This window comes from Lepisma saccharinum, chromosome 5 (genome assembly GCF_977018435.1).
Source record: "Lepisma saccharinum chromosome 5, izLepSacc3.1, whole genome shotgun sequence".
In the NCBI taxonomy this organism is placed as follows: domain Eukaryota; kingdom Metazoa; phylum Arthropoda; class Insecta; order Zygentoma; family Lepismatidae; genus Lepisma; species Lepisma saccharinum.
Genome location: NC_139233.1, coordinates 15,618,198 through 15,641,391, shown reverse-complemented (window position 1 = coordinate 15,641,391; position 23,194 = coordinate 15,618,198). Strand labels below are relative to the sequence as shown.

Below are 23,194 nucleotides of genomic sequence, written 5' to 3'. Positions count from 1 at the left end.
TGGAGTGATTTGCAGTCACGAAATGACATTAATTTGGAAAGAAAAGTAAAATAAAATTAATAAATAAATAGCATGTGTAACACAAGAAGAAACATGGCAAAGTGATTCCGGACGTCAGGTGTTGGATTGTGTACTACAGTTTTATTTTTCTATGTTATTAGAATATAAATAGTATCCTGAGAGATATTTCATACCGAGGCGACAAACCACAAGTGTCGCTTCCAAGCAGTCCGTATCAATGCAGCCTTTCGAACCGTAGGAACACAAGCTCTGACTGAACCGTTTCCTCAATGAGATTTTACACCAAAGCGACACGCGACAAACGATACGAGGATTTCACACCAAAGCGACACGGGTCCTTCGGTCCAAGGCAACTTTCACACCGAAGCGGCACATGTTGCTTGGAAACGAGCCAATCAAGAGCAACATTTCACATCGTAGCGGCATGACGGGAAGCACAGTCCAGCGTTCGGTTGGTGAAATCCTCAAGCAACAAGTGTCGCGTGCCCCTTGTCGCTTTGGTGCGCAATCTCCATAAAGCAAGAGACTCATTGCATCGCGCATGCGCGAACAACAAACCACGGCAACATGTTGCAAGCTATTGAGGAAATGGAAATGGCCCACTTTGAGCGACGCACAAGCGACAAAGCGACAGGTGTGACTTATCGTGTCGCCTAGATCTGTTGTTGTAATGTGCGGTTTTTCGTGTCGCCTATCTGTTGTTCGCACAATTAGCAGCGAACGCTTGCCAATAGACTGAAGGCACGATGTCGCTTGTCACTTAGTTGGGAACTCCCCCGGTAGCGCGTCGCTTCGGTCTGAGCACCCATTAAGGAGCTTTCCGACCGAAGTAACAAGTAGCACGCGAATACGCCATATGAACGTGTCGTTTGCTGTTTGGACCCTCATGTGCAATGAATGCTATTTTACTATCTGGAAGTGTGTGTCACTAGTGTGACAGTGTGAACATCCCGTGTCGCTTGTCCCATTGGTTTGAAAGTTTCCTTACACTCATATCGATGGCACTAAGAAAGTTTTGTGGTGTTCCCCTTGTCGTTTCATGGAATCATCATTATCATCATCGCCGCGATTAGTTTAAAGCGGAAGAAAAGAGACAGTAAATATCCTAAATACAAATGCTTCAGTGTGAATATCTTTAAAAGAAATGATGATGATGATAATAATAATGAACCTAATTCATACACAAAAATTTAGTTGCCAAGAGCATTCAACACGTATTTTATCTCCCGTATTATTAATGAAAGTATAACGATAACAGGACGTGGTCGACTGTGTAGAATGTTCGTTAATATCTTCGCGACCACTGTACCAAATATCATAACAATTATCACATTCATAGAAATGCTTCATGTAAAAGAATCAGACGTTGCAGCGAAAACTCCATTTACTTCCATTATAAGCAGACGAATACCAAGCACCGGGTTCAACACCAGCGCCTCTAGCGGATCATTTTCAAGTGGAACCAGCCAGAGCGCGCACAACTGTGCCCTTTTCTACACTACGTTATTCAAGGCGCTGTAGTTTAGATATAAAAAGGTGCTGGAATCAGGTGCACAAGTATGACAACGGTGCGAAAATGAAATGTTTGTGTAATGAGTTCATGATTGGCTTCCCATGTATATTGTTTATACCAGAATCGAATCCGGCGACCTTTAGTGCAAGGCGACACCCTTAACTACAATTCTATGGGACATGCACGAGTCTTTTGTGGCGTCGTACTGTACACATTGGAGAATGATGACTATATATATGAAATTTTATGCACACATCTAATTTCTTAAAAGTAATCCCATTTACGCGTGTAAAACTGAATATATGATGGCAATAAAAACAACAAAATTCCCGCGCGCTCAAATTATTGCGCTCTAGTATTTCAAGGTTCGATCCCTGGTAGGAACTCCAAAATTTCTGTGATGGCCTAAAATCGTGAGGAAAATTGGGAAGCTACTTGAAATCAATATGTAAGCGAATTCCACTCTCAAAGTTAGATGGGACTCGATGTGATGACCACGCGTCACCGAATGGAAAAACACTTCGGAGGCTTTCTTCAAAATTAATTTTTCTGAATAACTGTAGTTTTCTTTAGATGACCTAAACATGGCTTTTTTGCGCAGTACAATGTTGTTTTCTTTCACCCTACTTTTATAGTTTTTCATTCAAAGGATTCCACTCCCGAAGCATGAGCATGACGCACTACGAAACCAGAGGTCCAAGGTTCGGATCTTCAGGTGTGGTTGCATCATGTCCCGTATCGCTATTCCTTCGGATCATCATTCAATCTCATCGTCGCATTTAACCCAAGAGGTATAAAAGCGGCGTAAAATAGAAAGACAGCTCCCTCAAAATTAAGAGAAACAACGAAGTTCTAGGTTCCTACACTGACATCCACTATAGCGAAAACCAGGAAAACGAGAAAGAAATGTGGTTTTGGGTTCGTGCCACTCAAATTAAGAACAGTGTTTCTAACTGAAAGAAAAAAAATACTGAAAAACTATTTTGCAATATTTGTCATGAATGTAAAATTTTCAGCAAATGTAGAAGAGTTTGCCGGGGCCACGTGCCGGGGGAGTCAGTGCCCCCCGCCCCCCCTAACGACGTCCCTGATCTACTGAATTATTCTAATTGTATGCACTTACCCCCGCCGTTCCCAGAGATGAACTGCAGAATCTTCACTTTGTTCCTCGCGGCAGCCTGGTGAGCAGCGGCCCGCCCTTTGGAATCCCTCACAGATAGCCTCGAGGGCTCAGCAAGGTAAAGCCTCTCGAAATCAGCCACATTCCCGCTCTCTGCTGCCTACAAAATGAAATTTTATTATAAGTACAATTTATGCTTATATATAGGCTAATCAGAGCTGGACCTGCATTCAAGTGATCTCAACCACGAGAAGCCTACCTTCGTGACGTAGTGGTTAGCACGATGCTAGGCTTCCCGGGTTCGAATCCTGGCCTGGACATGGGTGTTCTTTGTGAGCGTCCCTTCATATATTATGCGAAAAATAATATGTATCGAATTGAAAAAAGGACGATAAAATGTCAAGTATTTTTGTACATTACAGACGATTTATGAGGTTAATTATGTCATATTCATAAAAAAAATATGGTTTTTGACATTTCGAAGTGTACTGGCAACATTGGTCGTGTCAGAAGGCAGTTAAGTACAGGTGTGCCCGGCATCAACTATTTTCACCTGATACTGCCTTCTGACACGACCAATGTTGCCAGTACACTTCGAAATTTAAAAAAAACATAAAATTTTATCGTTTTCTTAACAATTCGATACATACACACAGAGACCATCGATACACATCGAAAAATTTTGCAAGCGACTCCACAGCTGTTGTTTTTTTATCCATGTCTGTTTTTACTTCGTACAAAAACGATTTTAAACCTTAGTAACATTTTCCGCATACTGAACGCTAATGTAGAACATGATTTTCTTGTTTAATGTTTCATAAATATCCACATAGACAGTGTTAATGACCAGTGTAACTTTCACGTCTCTATTGCTTTCTGTACAAAAGTTATCAAAAGTTACGTACGTTCAAAATCTCGGTTGCGTGACTTTTTGGACATTCGTGTTTTCATTTAAGTTGAATTAATTCAGAAATGGATACGGCAAAAGAGTTACTAATGCATCATACGCGAGTCAATAACACGAAAAAAATCTATTTCGTTCGAAATATTCATTTCCTAGAAGGATTTACCTATTTACACGATACCAAACTCTTCCTGTTATGTAAGATTTTTTTCACAAAAATTCCCCTGAGAAACGAAAGACGCATGGAATTTCTACGTAATCGCTGATGTATCGCGTGTGACGCGGCCACAACAATAAGAGTTGGCTGACCTGCCGTAGTGCTGACTTTGAGTACTGAAGAAATTCCCCAAGGAAAATAAGATTCAAAATTTTGTGGAAAACAAGTTTCTAGAACAATTCCTGTCGCTCTCTCCAACAGCGAAGAAAATGGATAAATAGAGTCAAGCTTCCGAAAGAACAGGCAATTTGTCTTACTGTAATGTATCGTCGCTTTTATGCTACTTTGGCTAATCGTGACGATGAGGATGAGTGATGATATGATAAAATTGATGAAGGGGCACTCGCAAATAACACCCTTACCCAGACCGGGATTCGAACCCTGGACCCATTGCTTCGTAGCGCTCTGTGCTGCAGAGGTTACCTAAAAGGCAAATTAATTCACATGTGTTGATTAATATTTTATTAGACAGTACAGCCAGCGACAAATATTTTAATACCGTGCGTCCATTTCGATCTGCAGCCGAGAGATCGGGAGAAGCGTGGCGGGCGGCGCTGACGGAGATGCCGACATTTGCGGCCTGAAATGCCCGCTTATTTTTATGGACATATGCAGACATTTATATAAATATTGCAAAACGACCACTAACCTGTGTTATAAGAGTATGGTTTTAATTTTAGTAGCTTAATGACTGTATGTGCCGATGATTTTGACACGCCCACCTCTTGTGAAACACGGCGTAGAGGTTTGTTTGGAGAACGTTCTAACGCTGCACCAATATCATCGAGTTTTGCTTCGGTTAGAATCCGTCGTTTTTGCTTAGGTGTTTTAAAATTTAACGATACAGTTTCTCGTAATTTAAGGACAAGATGTCTAACCGTATCTCTGTGTAGAGTTGAAACGCATGGGAATTTCTGTACAAATTACCTACACACGTCTCTACACGAGTTTGTTTTCACGTAGGTACGTGTCATACATAAAAAATCTTTGTTCTAACGTGAATCTTGAGGCTGGCATTCCAATCGTCTCACTGACACGTCACACATACACACTACAATAACACAAACAAGTAACTGCAAGTAACCAAGAATAACACTCTTGCGCACAGTACGAAATTAACACGCTCTTGGTTTACATTGCTCGCCACTATATTTACAACTCTGTCTTCATCTAAGAGCAGAACTTGGATGAATTACAGAAGAACTTTTGCGTGTTATAACACAGGTTAGTGCTCGTTTTGCAATATTTATATAAATGTCTGCATATGTCTATAAAAATAAGCGGGCATTACAGGCCGCAAATGTCGGCATCTCCGTCAGCGCCGCCCGCCACGCTTCTCCCGATCTCTCGGCTGCAGATCGAAATGGACGCACGGTATTAGGCAATTTGTCCATCATCAGGATTTAATGTTTTCCCGAACGTTTGAGAATTGAAACAAAAGCACAAATTCGCAAATGAAAAACTCTGCTTCATCAGAAATACAATTCAATTCCTTAAAAACGTACAGAATGAAGAAAAAAGATGGACAATTTATCTGCTGGTAGCTTTGCGGCTGATTGTACAGCGTTCATCAAAAGTTTAAGGACAACGCCATTTCATACTAGGCATCCAAACTTACACATAGTAGGGTGGAATTAGCTAAAATTTTGCTCCAACCCGAAATTAAATACTATAGAGAAGATTTTTGACACGAATGTTCTTCAATGTGATTAAAACTCAAATCCAAAATGCGAAATGATGGAAGCTTGGGGAAATCATTTTATACGAGGTTCAGTCAATAATTGGTGGAATTAGCGAAGATTTTGCTCCAAGCCGGAATTAAATACTACAGAGAAGATTTTTTTACAGTAATGTTCCCCAATGTTAGGAAAACTAAAATCCAAAATGCCAAATGATGTAAGTTTGGGGAAATAATTCTACATACGAGGGTCGATCAATAAGTATCTGCACTTTGCTGTAATTTTCTTTGGGGTAACCACCCTGCTTTCTGCGAGGGCATGTCAATGGAGTGTGTATTCGACATGTGTTTAGTGTATATTTGTCCCTCACATCCATTTTTTTCAATTCTTGTTGTTGTACAGGGTAAAAATTGCCGCATCCTCAATTTGTACCAAAGAAGGACAGCGATCAGTAATATCTCTTTTGTGGTTTGAAGGTGTATCAAGAACCGAAATCTACCGAAGGCTTACATCGCAATATAGAGGATTAATGAGCAGATGGTTTGCCAGTCCATCGTTAGTTACTCGTGGATTAGAATCATGGTATGGACTTGTTCCATGTGAGTAGTGGATGCGAATGTCATTCTGCTGCTCCTTCAAGCTTGACACTTGTCCGACTGTTTTTGAACTTCTCAATCCATTTGAAACACTTCATCGTTGTTAGTACTTATCTAATATTGTGATGCAAGCAAATGTATTTCGTTCCCTGGATACTCATCTCTGCCAGCTGAAGTAATCTTGTCTAAGAGTTAGGACCTCCCCGATGGCGCAGTGGTAGCGTCGTCGCCTTGTAATCAAGGGTTCCCGGATTTGATTCCTGGTGGAGGCACATAGTGGTTCGGATCCCACTTTAAACTGTAGGTCCAGTCCCGATTACCCTAACTGTTCATAAAGTGGACTTAACACCAACTCAATCAATCAATCAATTGTCTAAGGGTTGTCAACTTTCTCTACGTGGTAAGTCACTCATCTTGGGATGATGACCGCATTGTTCTCTTCCGACTTTATTGTTGTCTTATTCGGTCGAAATTCTATTGTGAATGTGTTATGCATTCCCAGTGGCGAAGCGTGGTGTCCCTGGAAGGGTAGACACAGGCGTGTGAGTTCGTTGTTGTTATGGGTGCGACTTTTTTAAAATATAAAAAATATAACCTTTAACGTTATTTTTGAAAATGTAACAACATATTCTTGCATCTATCAACGTACCTGAATAGTAACGCTTGACGTGTGCTAACTCGTAAATCGTATTTCTTGATTTTAATGTAAATTAATGCTTTAGATGTCATTGGAGTGGCAGTCCTCAATGTTTCGATGCTCCTTCTTTCTTCCTATGGCCGGTAATAGGTTTATGCTTGTTTTTGCAGCATTCCAGAGTAATACAAGTCATTATTCGCCTTGCTCACTTCACGCTCACAACAATGAAATCCGACCCCCATGGCGGAGTGGTTAGCACATCGCGCAACGGCGCCAGGGGTCCTGGGTTCGAATCTCGGCCTGCGCATGGGTATTTCTGGTCAATTTCATCATATTAACACTCTTCCCCATCTTCGCAAATTAGCCAAAAGCGGCGCAAAAAGAGAAGTAAAAAAATCCAAGAACAAAAGAAAATTAAAATAAATAAATGAACGAAAAGAAAATAATAAAATATAACAATAAATCAACAACGCAACAGGAGTAAATGGAGAAACTAACGAAAACACAGAACACTGGGATAGAAACATTTTTTTCGCCATCGGAAAAAGTTGCTATTCTACCCTCACCTTCCCTTTCCCCTCGCTGGACAAGAAACAGATGTGAAGCCCAGTTTGTACCGTGTGTCCAGCGTTGCCAACCTCCCAATCAGGAAAAGTGTGCTGATTAAACTCTCAAATTTTGCTAAATGCAACTAAATTGTGATCGGATGGCTTAGGTCTTAAGTTCATTTTATGCATTTATTTTTGGGCAGTTGTGATGTGAACATGCGTTGTTGATTAGTTAAACAATATTGGTAATTTCCTGCATTAAATTAGTTACAACGGTTTAACCAATATAATTGGTTCAATATAATGCTTGAAAAAGTTTGAGAAAATTCGACGACTACAAAAGGCGGCGGCTTGTTTTATCTGTGACCCCAACTTTCTACCAATTCCCTTCAATAAAATGTTCCTCGTGAGCTAAGTAAGGAAATATGAAGAAAATATGCAAAGAAGACGGTGGACCAGATGTAGCTGGATGGGCATGCTACCTTTTGTTTGAAACAAATAAGATTTGCGATTTTATTCAAATTTATTTTTCAAAATATATTCCTCTGAAATCAATTTATCTGTCTCCCAGGGTCGCATGTTTATAGATGATGCTATATTTTACCATTATTCCAAACACAGGGTGCTAGGTGCCAGTGAAGTTCAAATTGTACTACGTTTAGCACAATTATGCTAGAGTTGGCATCACTGCGTGAGGCCGGGCTCACTGTGTCCATTTCAGGCGAACGGGCCCTGAAATTATGCTTTCCCGCATGAATCACATGGAATGTTATGGGACCAGCTGAGGCCCTCGGAGAAGTGGCTCAACATGCGACGATATAGTCTCTGGCAGGGATGGAAATTTGTGGAAATTATCGTAAGGCCTAGAATTTGTTTTCTTGTATTAAGGCGTTGTTTAATGAAATTATAAGTAATAAAATAATCCGTAATAGCCAATTATATTATGGTAGGCTCGGCCTCCGGGCCTATTATGACGCTTCGCCACTGTGCATTCCTCTTTTCGTCCTTCTCACCTTTGCATCCTCAACGCTGTTCATCGTGCTGGTATTCGTCTGTGTCCTGTTATATTCCGTACCGATACAATCTCTACTTGTTTATGGAGGTATTGGGTCCTCGTCATCTCTACATTCTTCATTATTGCCATGACTTGCGCTCGATGCGATCCCATCTATCTCACTCTGTGCTCATGCAGACGAGATCCTCCGTACATGGTGTTGACAGTGATCTGCGTGGAACCCTACGCTTTTTCAGTCTCTCCTCACTTAGGAATTACCTGCATGGCCCATTAACCCGTCTCGAACTTCTCTCCCTAAGGCAGAGACACCTACGTTTTTATATTAATGTTTTTTTTTTATATGGATGGGTCCATATCGGTTGAATCAATGGGTTGTGCCTTGTCAACTCGCACAGTCAAAGCTTTATTTTACTTATTCCTTGTTCCATCTACACGGCAGAACTTAATGCAATACTAAAGGCGCTGTACTTTGGCCAAGTTCACACTTTGTAGAGAGTTCCCATTTATTCTGATTCCTTCAGTGTGCTCCAGAATCTGGAACCATTAGCTTCCGGATACCCTGTAGTGCAGTGAATTTTTCGATGGTGAACGTCCTTCTCTGTAACTGTGGTTGGGCATTAAAGGCCACGAAGCAGCTGCAGCTGCTGCCAAAGTCTTCCGAAGTGCTTGCAACCTTACATAAACCTTACATAGGCCAGGGGCCTTCAGAATGTGCTCAGTTATTTTCTCCTTGAGATTTGGCAGGATGGGTTAATTGATTGATTTGTTGTTTTAAGTCCACTTTATGCACAGTAAGGCTAATCGGGAGGAGACGTTCAACCAATTATTTTAGGTTTCTGAGAAGCACGGACCTTTTACACCGTCTCTAGGTAATATTTTAATGCCTCCGTATCTTTTATATCTCAATATTCTCATGCTTCTTTTTGTATTGTAACTTTCGTAGACATAGGTGTAGCTTTCGGGAGGAGAATCTAACTTGGAGCTTAACTTGGGGGAGGGGGCAGAATTAAAAAGTTTTCAAGCCCATAAAAATATCAACCAGGACTATTTTGATAAATAACGGTTACATTTGCAATATCATAACAATTTTGTTACTTTACTCTCTCACATTTCAGGAGGTTAACAAAAGTACAATTACGTGTAAATTTTCATAAACCTGCACATTTTGGGGGTAGTGTCCCCCTTGCGCCCGCCACGTTAAGCCTATGCTCATAGACATAAACATTTATATTTCCACATAGACTTAGAACATTTTGCGTGTTAAACGTTACGTTTACGTTAAAACGTGTTACAACGTTGTTGTTGTTGATGATTTGGTGTTTTAAGTCCACTTTATGCACAGTAAGGCTAATCGGGACTGGACCTACAGTTTAAAGTGGGATCCATCCGAACCACTATGTACCTCCACCGGGTATCGAACCAGGAACCCCCTGATTACAAGGCGACGACGCTATCGTGTTACAACGTGCCAGTACATAAGTTTCAACTACATGTGTTCACTTTAATACAAGGTGGCGTAAAATTCAGTTCCCCAAAAAAGTCACAATCACGCTACGTTTGTCAGTTGTCTCCTAAACCATTCCCCACAAAGCGAAATTGCAAGGCAGCCCCAACCTATCAGTGATTACGAAATATCACTATCTGTGAATTATTTCGGTCATTATTTCGTCATTCCGTCAATAGTTCCATGGGTCAACTGACTTATGCGCCACCCTGTACTTCTACAATTCGGACTTTACACTCTCCTATACCTTCATACATTGAAATGTAACATATTCCAGCTTCTGCTACAATTCATGAAAGAGAAACAACCTTTTTGATAAAGATTTGTGTTCTTCATAATATTCATGGCAAAGCCTATTTAGTCTCTATTAATGTTCCTTAGATATCTAGATTTGCCAAAGGCGTACGGTTTTAGCATCCTGGCTATAAGTTGCCCTGAAGTAGATGAACAACACCTTCAAATATCATTTCTTTAGTATTTACTTCCGGCTCATATCCTAATTCCACCCTACTAACAAGGCGTTGGTGGGATACATATAGGTAAAGCTCAATTTCAAAGTTGCCACATGCACAATAGATTTGTGTGAAATGCACGAAAGGAATCCGTGTTATATATTTAGTATTATATTGCAAATCACAAAATACTTTATGAAAGAAATAGAGTTTTCCTATTTCAAGAAAATGGATTTCCTACTATTTCATCGGTGATGAGATGAGTCTACAGAAAAGTAAAGAAGAGAAGGGGAGGAGGAAGAACAGAAGAGGACAGAAAAGAGAGGATAAAAGAGGAGAGAAGAAACTAGAGGAAAATAAAGTAGATGCGATGGAGAGATAAGGGGAAAGGAGAGGAGAAATCAGCGGAAAGGAAAGAAGATGCGATGAGGAGAGAAGGGGAAGGGAGGGAAGAGGAGAAGAAAAATACGAGATGAGAGGAGTAGACGTGAAGAGAGAAGTGGAGAATAGAGCAACAGAGAGACGAGAATAGCTAGGAGGAAAGGAGAAAAGCGCAGTAGAGTCGAGAGTCAAGGAGAAGTGATGAAAGGAGTGAAGAAGAGCAGGGTAGAGAAGAGGCGGGATTATGAGATAGGAACCGAAGGGGAGTAGGGGGAGACGAAGATTGAAGAACAGAATGGAGATAAAGATCGAAGATGCGAGAGGCCGTAATTGATGCATAGATCGTATTAGCAACATGAAACCAGTAACAGCATCTTTAAATGGCGGTCTAACATATTCTCGGAGCAAAATGCATTTTACTTGAGTTCTGAGCAAGATAAGATCTTCCGCGTGAGATTTTTCGTTTTACACCGGTAAAAACATGAATTTAATTTTCATATTTATAACAAGTATCATTGCTTCAACTTCTAGTTTCGTTGAAATGGAGAGATTTTATTCTTTAATATTTCATTGTTAATGAGAAACAAAATAATTCCATTTCACACAACGTGGACAATGAAAATAGTGGGATATGATTGAAAGTAACAAAACATTCTGCCACCGTAGAAGTCTGAACCTTCGACTATTTTGTTGAGAATCCTGAACAGTAACCACTCCCTTACAAAGTTTGCACAGATATGTTAATCGGGACGGGATCTACAACCTCAAATTGTTTCCACCTTATATCAAACTCGCGATCCCTTGATTACAAGGTAACGAAGTTACTACTACGCCACCAGGGAAGCTCTTGGTCCACTTTACGCTTTCAGGAGTAAGTAGATGAGTGTTCTTCTGGTATTGTTGGCAAAACCAATAACCATATAGATCCATTGGCAACAATGGTATTGAAAATGATTAAGTATCTATTACCAATCGTTACATAAATGTTCACAAATTGTGGAAATTACTAAAAATACTAATTGCGTGAATTAACAGAATCGTCAACCAAGAACTGCTCAGTCGGTCATGCCCTCCTCCTGGTTTTGCATTGGACTGTTAACAAAGATTTGCCGGCTAAGTGGTTAGCCCAGCGCGCTGCGACGTCAGGGGTGCAGGGTTCGAATCCCGGCCTGGGCGTTCTTAGTGAGTGTCCCTTCATCAATTTCATCACTCATCCTCATCTTCGCGATTAGCGAAGCAAAACAATCCAAATCAATCAAACAAAGATATTTATAGAGGTCAATTGTGAAAGTAATGGAGTTATCTGACCACAAAGTGCATTTCAAGTACCGTATAATGATTAATAGTATTGGAGTAAATTTAAAAGTTAGTTTTGGGGTGTAAGGAGTGAACCTTTCCAGACACCCAAACGTCAACCTCCCTTCCACGTAGTATACCGTGGACTACATTTTGCAGACTAGCGAGGCTCTGGCGTCTGGGCTCAAAGCCAGTATAATCTGAGGGTTGGAAATGTGTCAGTCAGGAAAAAATAGCAATTTGCTGACCAAGTCGGGAAATTTTCGAAACGTGCTCGAAATTTTACAACATTGTGGAAATCTTGAATTCCACATGCTATTTTCCCATAAGTGATGGATTATTGCATTTCTGGAATAAAAACTAACAATTTCCAAGATTCAAATACAATGCAGAGAACATCGAGAAGTCGGTGACGGGACGATCCCGGCACCGACTTTTCGGGTACCCGCACACCCCTAGTATAATCATCTGTGGGTGTATATTTGTGACTGTCCTCTCATCCATCTCATCTTGCGACCAGTCATCCTCATGTTCGCCTTATCCAAAAGTGGCAGAAAAGCAAAGAAAAATAAACGAAATCAACGAATCAAGTGAAGGATAGTTTTGCTTACCCTTGTAAGTTCATCGGATGATAGGTTTCGAAGAGACTGGAGGCCAAGGAATACTTTCTTCCAGTTTCTAGACATCGGAAACACGGAAGTGGTGTTCGGGGCCAGCTTGAACCAATGCGTTGAGGGCGTCGATAACTGAGCATTGAAGCTCTTGTTGTCAGAAATCGGCATCCAGATACGTGTTGTTTCCTTGCTATTTCATCTCATGCAATCGCTCACTAGAGACGTAGGTCCCTCCAGTAGCCACGCAACAACTGCGGCGTCGTGTCTCCGCTCCCGTAGCTGCTTCCTCCCCCCACCCCCAAAAAAGAGGTGTTCGGGAATGCTGCGTTGTCATGGAAACCCCCGCAATAGTCGGGCACGTTACTTAACCGTCGCCAGGTCAGGGGCGTAACTTTATTAAAATTGTTCGGGATTATTAAGACTGAATTATTTCTACCGTTTCAAACTTTTAAGTGAAATTATGAACTCCTATTGCTAATAGTGTGCCCAGAAAAAAGGTAGTGAGAAGTTTACAAAGGATCAGAATTCTAGGGTTTTCGTGAAAAGGAATAAAATTCTCAAACTGCGATTTTCTGTTGCTTTTGGACTTTTACTACTTTCCATTTCTGATACACTCCTCCTTTTTTCTGTTAAGAGTATCTAACTGATTTCATAAAAAAAAAAACCAATAAGATTTCTGCACACCTATGAATTCTGTCAAAATTCCACTAATCAATCTGACGTCATCTTCCATCAGTAAATACCCTGATCGACAAACCTGTATGTACTTGTCTTGATATGCACGTAGATCTGGCAACATGGCACTTGGTTGCCATGACAAACGGTACTGCCATCTGTTATCGAAAAATTACCGCAAAATCACCTCTAGTACGGCCTTAAGTCACAATGAATCAATTAAATAAAGATGTTAGCAGTTTATTTTTATATGGGACATGTGCAAAAATTCTACAGTGATGATCCAACATATACATCATTTCTGTAATGTTTGCTGTTGAAAGTTGAAAGAATAAACATAATAAAACTGTCCGCTGTAAAATTTCATTTTTTGACTTAAATGCTTTTTCCCGAACTGCCTACAATTGTAATTAATAGAGACCAGAGGCCTGCACAAGACCTGGAGCAGACCCGTTCGCGAGACATCGCTCCTGAAATGCCATGCAACCTGCGCAACATCCTCGCTTGAGCAGCTTGTATGCCAACCTGCCCAGATCGTTCCTGGCAGGCATTGTAGACCCGCCGGGTACCCGCAGTCTTACGATACCTAGTAGGTCTCAGTTCGTTCTTTCCATCAACTGCAGACCCCTCCCTCTGCATGACGTAGTTGCTTCGAGTAGAAACTGCACCGGGCCCACACCGTTCTGCAGTGTTGCCAACTGCAATAGATTTTCACTACTTAAAAAAGGGAACTCAAAGCTTCGTAAGCCACATCACCAATGAAATGAGATTTACGAATGTTGCTACCCCCCCCCCACACACACACACATTGAAATAGGTTTTCCGTGGCACAGGATCCATAAGTATATGTCGTAAATAACCAATATACGTATATATAGTGATATAGGGCAGGACTGAAACATGTCACGTTCGACGCTGAGGTCGCGAGTCAAACAACACACTGTTCTACTGCGAACACCAGAGCCGTAGCCAGCCAGGGGCATTGCCGTTACCCTCGTTTGGGGGGGGGGGGGGCAAGTACTTGGATAAACGTAACAACAACAATCACAATAATAGTAATAAAGTAGCATGAAAGGCATTATTATCCTCATAAATCACGCAAAAAGGGGGTAGAAGTCAGTTCTCAGGCATTTGTGTTAAAACAGAGGATTAGAAATATTTTTTCAACACGTCAATTTCACATTAGCTAATAATAGAAAACAAGCACACAAACTATTTTTGAAAGAAAGAAAGTGCATGATAAATGCATTCCGAATGTACATACATATGGCATGTAAAATTTCCATCTAAAATATTTTCTTTTCACATGGAGCGACGTATTACATAATTAATTCATCCAACTCGTAACAAACCAACATTAATAGCAAATAATATCACGGGCCGCCATAGCATTCTCTGTTTTAAAACTTTTCTCACTTAGATCGTTCGGCGCTCAGGGCCGACTCCCGCTACCCCTTTGCTTGAACTTGATGAGACTTGTACTTTAATGTTTGACCCCCACCCTGACCCCTCCGCTAGACAATTTCCGTCCAAGGTTGTGAGCATTGCACCCTGCCCCCTCTGGTTGCGCCACTGCGTGCCTGGTTAAGGCACCATGCAAAGAAAAACAATTAGTTTTCAGTGAGGAGATTTTTGTTTGCTCGATCATTCATTTAGATAAATGAAACTGTAATATTGCGTGCATTTCCTGGCAATAAGATAAAAACTGCTTACGCTGAACTGAAATCGCTAAGTATATAAATTCTCCTTGGAGAAGAAGCTCCTCCTAGGACTTCGTAGGATTTATTAGCTGCGTGAGTAGGCAACACTGGCTGCAGCCGTCCACGTGGTGATGAAACACCTGGAGCGACACGCTGCCGGAGGGCTGTTTCCTTCCAGCAGGTTTTGCAGGCGCCCGGGTCTTGTTGAATGCCCAGGTACCTTGTAAGCGCAGAGCGCCTTGAAGACCAAGAACCCGGGTAAAGACGCAAGTCGACTCGTTGCCGTGGGCAGGCGAGCAGGTAAACCTGTTATCGCGGGCAGTGGGTAGGTAAAAGGCAAACTATGCTGGCCTCTAGAGACCGGATTTTAAAGGGAAGTCCTTTTTTTATGTTTCAACACGGATCATGTAATAAATAACAACAGTGTTGATACCATGGGTGCCCATCCCCACAAGACCTATGGCGCACTCCCCCCCAAAAGGTGGAACATTTGCCCCAACCCCCTTTATGCCCAATTATTTACTCAAATTATTTTGGTCTGACAACATTTGCGGAACAATATAATACAGACATATTTAAGCAATATATGTTTACTTTAGGTACTGTAGGCTCGCTTTCATGTTTGCTAACATAAAAAGTACAAAACTGGTCAGGCTCACTGCCACTGTTAGTGTACTGAACCTTATTTTTAACAGTTTGTCTGCTTGATTAATCTTGTATTAATGCGAAAGCACGCCTTCCCACAACCAACCAAACCGATTCTAAAGGCATAAGAGGTGGTGTTTTATTTCAACCCCATCGCCGCGATCACCCACAGGTAGTTACAAAAACTGTACATAATAATCATAACTAAAAATCAATAACAAGTCAATCAAAGAAACGATGTCTCCCCATTCTTGTGTGAAGATATATAGAATTGGTATAAAATTTTTGTTCCCCCAAAAATATCCATGACGCCCCTGTGGGCACCCCTACTTCCACCAACAATATTAAATGGTTTTTGACTTCCCTTTCTACCCCTTTTTCAGCCCACATTCCATTATTTCCCCTTTTTAAAAACATTTTGCATTCTGGTCCCTTTCTTGACTAATTTTTCAGTCTACATTCCTCTTTCCCCTTTCTAAAAAAAACATCTTTCTTGGTCCCTTTTTGGTGACCGCGGTGGCTCAGTCGGTAACGCGTCTGACTACCATGCTAAAGGCCCGGGTTTGATCCCCGGCCAGCGTCGAATAACATGTACCTGGGGTAAACCCTGGGGGGGTAAAGGCGGTCAGGGGCGTGATGCTGATCACATCACCCCCACTTACAACCGGATCAAGAAAGTGTGGGGCTTTACCCCCACACCCCCTATACGCCTTCATGGCGTGGTGCTATGCACAGGGGAACACTTTACCTTTTTTTTTCTTCTTGGTCCCTTTATTGACAAGATATCAAATATTTTGTATGACTGTTTTTTCCCTGAACAAAACATTCAACTATTGTCTATTTGGTGCAGTTTAGAGAAAAGAAAGAACAAGCGCCTTCTACCTTTCCTTCCCTCCATGAGCATTGGCGTACGCAGGATTTCTTTTCGGGGAGGGGCTGGAATTATATAGATGGATAGTACAGTGTGTATCAGAAGTCCCTTACCACCCCTTGTAAAATCCGCAGTGATGTATTTTCATGGAATTTGATATGGGCGATACAAAATAGGCCTAGGGGGACAACTTTTGGAATATATCACGGGGTCGGCCGCCATCTTGGTTCCGCCATCTTGAATTCAACTTTTTTTATTTAAAATGATAAGTGGGTCATGTGATACATGACCATAGGCTAGAATTTTGTCAGCATGTCAAATCTGAAATCAAATTTCATGTAACTTTATTTGGTGAAAAGTTATTGGCAACTGAAAGTGATGTTTACCTGTTACAGAATGTGCGCCACATGTTGTCCGTGCTGGGCAATGCACGTGTGCAGACGCTTCTCCCAATCTCTGTGGACACCGAGCAAGGTATCTGGTGAAATTTGCTCAAAGGCAGCCATGATACGTTGTTCCAGATGACAAAGATCACGAATTTTTACACCATACACCATAGCCTTAACGTGTCCCCAAAGGTAGAAGTACATTGGAGTTAGATCTGGTGATCGGGCAGGCCATTCAACTGGCCCACGTCGTCCAGGAAATTGTTCATCCAGGTACTGACGCACCTGGACACCATAATGGGGAGGCGCACCATCTTGTTTAAAAAAAAACATGGGAAATGTACCATCTTCCGACATCAGAGCTGGCAGTATCTGTTCCTGTAGCATCCCCAGGTATCGTTCCGCATTTAAATTTCCTTGAATGCTAAAGGGCCGATTATCCGTGTTCCCCATATACTTACCCACACCATAATTTTGCCTGCACCGGTCATTTTGGAGGGATCTGTCCATGCGGGGTTCTCATGCGGCCAATAGCGTATGTTTCGCCTATTCACTTCCCCATTTACGTAGAAGTTCGCTTCATCGGAATGGAGTATATGCATAGCGACGTTTGGATTTAGCCGTAACTGCGCGATAGCCCATTCGCAAAACTGCACGCGGCGATCTGCATCGTCCTCGCAGAGGTGTTGCTCCATTTGCACCTTATTCGAATGCCACTTGTGCCCCTGTAGCACCCTGTACACTGAACTGTGATTCATACTACATTGCATTGCTATACGACTTGTGCTTCGCTGCGGTGACGTCGAGAAGGAAGCCAGCCAGCACTGCCGTAGCTGTTGCTTCATCCGTGACTGTCCGCGGTCGTCCACTACGCGGTCTGTCCAAGACCGTACCCGTCTCCTCGAATTTAGCTAATAACTGTGTCACTGTAACATGTGACACAGGGTGACGTTCTGGATGACGCAGGTTGAAATCGGCAACCACTGCACGGGCACTTCTCCCACCCCACAGTTTGACGATCTGGATGCTTTCCTCAGTTGTTAACGGCGTGGTTCAGCACCTGCAACAAACAGGTGAACATCACTTTCAGTTGCCAATAACTTTTCACCCAATGAAGTTACATGAAATCTGATTCAGATTTTACATCCTGACAAAATTCTAGCCTATGGTCATGTATCACGTGGCCCACTTATCATTTTTAATAAACAAAAAGTTGAATTCAAGATGGCGGAACGAGGATAGCGGCCGTCCCCGTGACATACTCCAAAAGTGTCCCCCTAGGCCTATTATGTATCGCCCATATCAAATTCCATGAAAATACATCACTGCGGATCTTACAAGGGGTGGTAAAAGACTTCTGATACACAATGTACAGTGTCTCTCAAAAGTTTTAGGACAACGACATTTTAAACTAGGCAACCCAATTTACACAAGGAGTTGGTGGGTTGCGTGTAGAGTTAGGCTGAATTTCAGGGTTGCCACATGCACGTTAGATATTTATAAAATACGCGAAAGAAAGAAATCAACGTATTATTGCACAAAACTAGAACAAAAATCAGTATTACATTTGTTGCAAATGGAAACACTTTCTGGAAGAAGGAAAGTCGATGTTCTACTATTTCATTGTTGATGAGTCTGCACAAAGGAAAAGAAGAGAGAGGAAACGAAAGGGGACAAAGGAGAGTAGAAAAGAGAAAGCGAAAGGAGAAGAAGAAAAGTAAAGGAGGGAAAAAATAGAGGACAGAAGTGGGTAGGAGAAGTAATTACGAGAATGGAAAAAGATGCGAGGAGATGAGGAAAGTGGAGCATAGAGGAGAGAAGAGAAGAAGGAAACCGAGGTGATAGAAGAGGAGGAAAGGAGTTTGGAGAGGAGAGGAGGAGACGAGAAGAGGAGAGTGGAGTGGAGAGTAGAGTAAAAGAGAGAAAAAGAGAAGAACGAAAAGAAGAGGAGAAGAGTGCAATGGAGTCGGAAATCTAAGACAGGAGAGGAGATAAGAGGCGACAAAAGTAGGGAAGGCGGTATGAGATAAAAGCAGAGGAGGAGGATGGGAGAGAATAAGGAGAAGGAGAAGAGAAGAAAAGAAGGGACTGGAGACGAGAGGAGAGAAGAGGTAGTTGCAGAAAATATCGTCTCGGCGTCAAGAACGAACTAATGCATTGATCAAATTATCGACATGAAACATTCAATAACATTTTATAATGTATTGGAGAATGTATTAGATCGGCGCGAAATTCCTTTTGGCCGAGTTCAGAGCAAGATAAAATCTTCCACGTAAGATCTTTGATTTTACCTGCGATTATACCACTAAAAACATGAATGTAATTTTAATATTTATAAGAATTGTCCAATTCTTCCCCACTTCTCGGTTCGTTGAAATGGAGATTTTGTTATTAAATATTTCCCCTCCCCCATTGTTAATTCCAAACTGAATCATTCCGTTTCACACGGCGTGCACAATGAAATATGACTAGAACTTACGAAAAGTTTCTGCCACCGGAGGGGTTTGAACCTACGACCATCAGATTGACAATCCTTAACGGTAAACACTACCCTACAAGCTTTCGCTCCTCAACGCAGGTGGAATGAGCTGACGAATGTGAAATGTAGATCCAACTCTCCTCCTACATGCCATGTGCAAAGAATACTTGTTTGTAACAAAGAAAACGAAGGTAATACGACTCGGCGAAAACATTTAATGGAGAATTGCACATGATGGAAACTTTTCATTCGATATTTGCAGAAGTATCCTTGCATTGAACTAGAGTGGAGAAAGGGGTAAAATTAGTATGCCCTGAATTTCCACAAATATAAATAGTTCTTTCATAAATATTTGTCAATGTCTTTGAAGCAGTACACAATTATCGTTAGAGTATCATAATTCAAGATCTGATACGTGAAAATATATATCCCTTTGAACTTGTGTCAATTCATTTATTTGTTTATTTTTTTTAGTAAATTTCAGATGCAGAACAATGTAGCCACAATACACTGCTATTACAAATAATGTCACCATGAACTTGTTTAATAAAAAGAAAATTAAAGAAAAGAGAACACCTGGTAAGGAGAATCGAACCTGGGACCGCTAGCAGTCCAATCGACAACTCTGACCACTACATCACGCCCTTTCCTTCCGTTGAAACAACAATGTTTAAGTATTCTGTCTTTCCAATATTGTAAATGTCCTTGGATATATACTCCGTCCCAGCTAACTGTGGAGCAGGCAAACGAAAACAAGTCTCCGCGGAAGTAGTGACGCGAGACGACTCCACCAATGAACACGTGAGAGGAACGGAATTGCGTGGAGAAGTGGAAAGCGACTGAAGTTACCAGCCTTCCCATCAGCGTCTACTGATTCTCTCTTGCCAATAGATTTCCCTCGCTTCTCTGACGCTATGCGCGGCCTTGCTCCACAGTTAGCTGGGACAGGGTATAAATGTAGTTGAACTTTTACTTTAATTTTGAATTGTTTCTTGTAGTATAGCTGCTATCTTCGTGAATATATTTTCGAAGTGATGAAGAAAAACAAGAATATTGGTAGTTTTTGTGAAAATGTGAGTTACTTCTTCTAACTTACTAGTTACTTCTTCTAACTTAATTACACGTATTATGTTGATTAGACATTATTAATGGAAAATATCTAGACGCTTCAAAATTGCGGACGATGTTCTCTTCCTGTGATACTGCAGCAAAAGATATGCTTGTTTTCTGATGCAAGTCTCGTGTCCAGAACAGCCTTATGAAATGTATTTGCTGTTGCGTAAGGTGACACGAAATAATTACAACGTTTGCGAACTGCCAAATGTGCGAAACGTTTTTCAAAGGCAGACAAGCTTGATACGCGTAGCGTAGCTTGCTCGCGTTCATGAGTCACACTTCACAAGGCCGCTCCTTATCGCAAAACAGAGTGCGTCGATGCACAGTGTCTGCACCCAGCAAGTTACAAGTGACCAGAGTCGAATTTTAAAGAGAATCTGAAGAATGATAGATTTCATCAGAGGCGGCTAGGTGGGCACTAGCTCGACATGCAATAAGCAATGATTCCTAGCAAACAAAAAAGCTTATTGAATAAGTATTCGGATAGTAATATGTGCTTTATCGTGCAACATGTAAGTACTAATTGGGATTATAGCGTAGTAGGGCAACCGATCCATGAAAAACAAAATAAAATTGAATGGTTGCTTTATTATAGATAAATATTTAAAAAATATATTTTTCCTCATTCCCTTGTTTTTTCTTATTTTAATAATAATAATAATAATAATAAGCCATGGCTCAACAGCTCTCGCAGGGCCTTGGCCTTCCTTCCGAATGCCAGTCTCCCTTCCACAACCCTTCCTAGAGATCTTCAACCAGATGGGGTGACGTGGGGTCAGCACGTCGAACCCTCAACCATTATGCTGACTATTCACCTGATGTTTACATTTTCGTTCCTGTTCATCGCGGGCGGGACCCTACTTCCGGTTTTGAAAAAGTAACATGAATTACAAAGATGTAATGGTAATATCTTGCAGAAAAGGTGACAATCATTGCGTGGCTGTTGGTTGCAATATGAGGTCGGGAGCGATTAAATTTTCTCAAGTATCTGTGAATCTTTTTTCGGCAGACACGATACGAAAACTCAGTGGATTCAGGCAATAAAGCAAAAAAAAAAAACTGGGAACCAAAACATGAGATAGAAAAATTAAGAGAGCTGTATTCTAGTAGATACACAAATCAAAAAAATTATTGTGATGAAGTCGGAGTACATTTCAGTTTTTTTGTTGTTTTAAGTACGCTTTATTCACAGTAAGGCTAATCGGGACTCGACCTACAGTTTAAAGTGGCCATATTGTGCCTCCACCAGGTATTGAATTCTGGACACCTTGATTACAAGGCAGCGACGTTACAGCTATGCCATCGGGAGGCTTCGAAGTATTTGAATGTTTATAAATAATGTAAGCTTTATTTCAACCTGCCGAGTCCTCAAACTTCCTGCATATTCGTATCATGTGTGAAAGTGCCTGTTTTGTTTTCGTTTTCGTGAAATTAAAAATCAACTGGCATGGTTTGATTGATTGGTTGATTTAGTTTATTTTACTTAGCGTTTTGTGCCTCTTCGCTAATTTGCGAAGATGAGGATGAGTGATGAAATGGATAAATGGACATTCACAAACAACCAAGCCCGTCCCGCAGTCGGAGTACAAACAAACCGCCTTAGACCGTACGATCACGGAGGAGGACTTTTCTTATTTTACTTTTGGCTAATAGGAAGGATGAGGATGAATAATGAATAGAAAAGATAAAGAAGGTCACGCACAAAGAATAGGACGGATCTTCAACCTCTCAGGTGACGAGTTCAAGCCATAAATATGAGGATTTCAACCATAGACCTCAATTTAAAAAATTATAAACAAAATTAATATTTACACTAAACTTCTCATAAGGCCAAAAAAGATTGTAACTGTGAAACTACCCCCTGAATACAAATTGACAACATTTTTATTTTATTTTCATGTGAGTAAGAATTATATGTGTGGCACATAGAGATTCTTTTTGCGAAACAATTAACTGTGCCCGGTCCCAGCATCTTTGGAGGAAAGCCGCGCATAGCGGAAGAGAAGGGAAAAGAGGGGAAGGGGGGATCGAGTGAACAGAGCGAAGCAGTACACACTGCTGAAAAGGCTGGTAACTGCAGTGGATCTTCTCCCTTCACGCAATCCCGTTCATCTCATGTGTCCATCGCTGCTCAGATACTTGTTTTTGATCACCTGCTCCAGAGATAAGTGGGCCAGTGTAGTTCTCATACATGTAGCAACTAAAGCAACTTATCTCAGAATGAAAATTTCACGGAGTTTTCAAACGTTTGTTTCAGCAATGATGACATGGATCACACACAATCCCTTGCCTAAATCTAGTGGTCTAAAATCATTTGAAACCTCGAAAGTATCAATATACAGATTCCAAGTTATAAGGAACTATTTCGTAGATGTTCATGTAACCGTTATAAAATTACAAATAAAATATATTCACAACCTTAGATATACTAATACGAAGAAAGAAATTCAGAGTAAGATTTCAAATGCATGTGTATAAACTAATTATAGAAGTACAGAGCAATATGGGAGTATTGAACTTCTTTTGCAGGATAACGTTTACAATATTGAGGCGACAGAATTAAGAATTGTTGCTCCAAGAGAAACCAAGGGCGTAGTGTATTGGTTAGAGTTCTTGATAGCATTGTAAGCGGTCCGAGCTTCGATTCTCCTTACGAGGTGTTCTCTTTTTTTTTTATTTTCTTTTTATTAAACAAGTTCATGGTGACATGGTGCAGAACAATGTAGCCACTATACACTGCTATTACAAATAATGTCACCATGAACTTGTTTAATAAAAGGGATTTACCTTTGGAGCCATCATATCCATCAGTAAAAGATTTTTAT

The 23,194-nt window shown here is 41.1% G+C and overlaps 1 protein-coding gene across 3 annotated transcripts in view; it reads right to left on the bottom strand.

The window, feature by feature from the left end:
• TrpA1 (Transient receptor potential cation channel A1) overlaps positions 1 to 23,194 on the bottom strand; it is a 137,611-nt gene that overhangs the window by 46,873 nt on the left and 67,544 nt on the right. For all 3 annotated transcript variants that reach the window (XM_083122198.1, XM_083122197.1, XM_083122199.1), the window contains exon 3: positions 2,658 to 2,814. In XM_083122198.1, the coding sequence (XP_082978324.1) occupies positions 2,658 to 2,814 (157 nt within the window). The remainder of the gene's footprint in view (positions 1 to 2,657; positions 2,815 to 23,194) is intronic.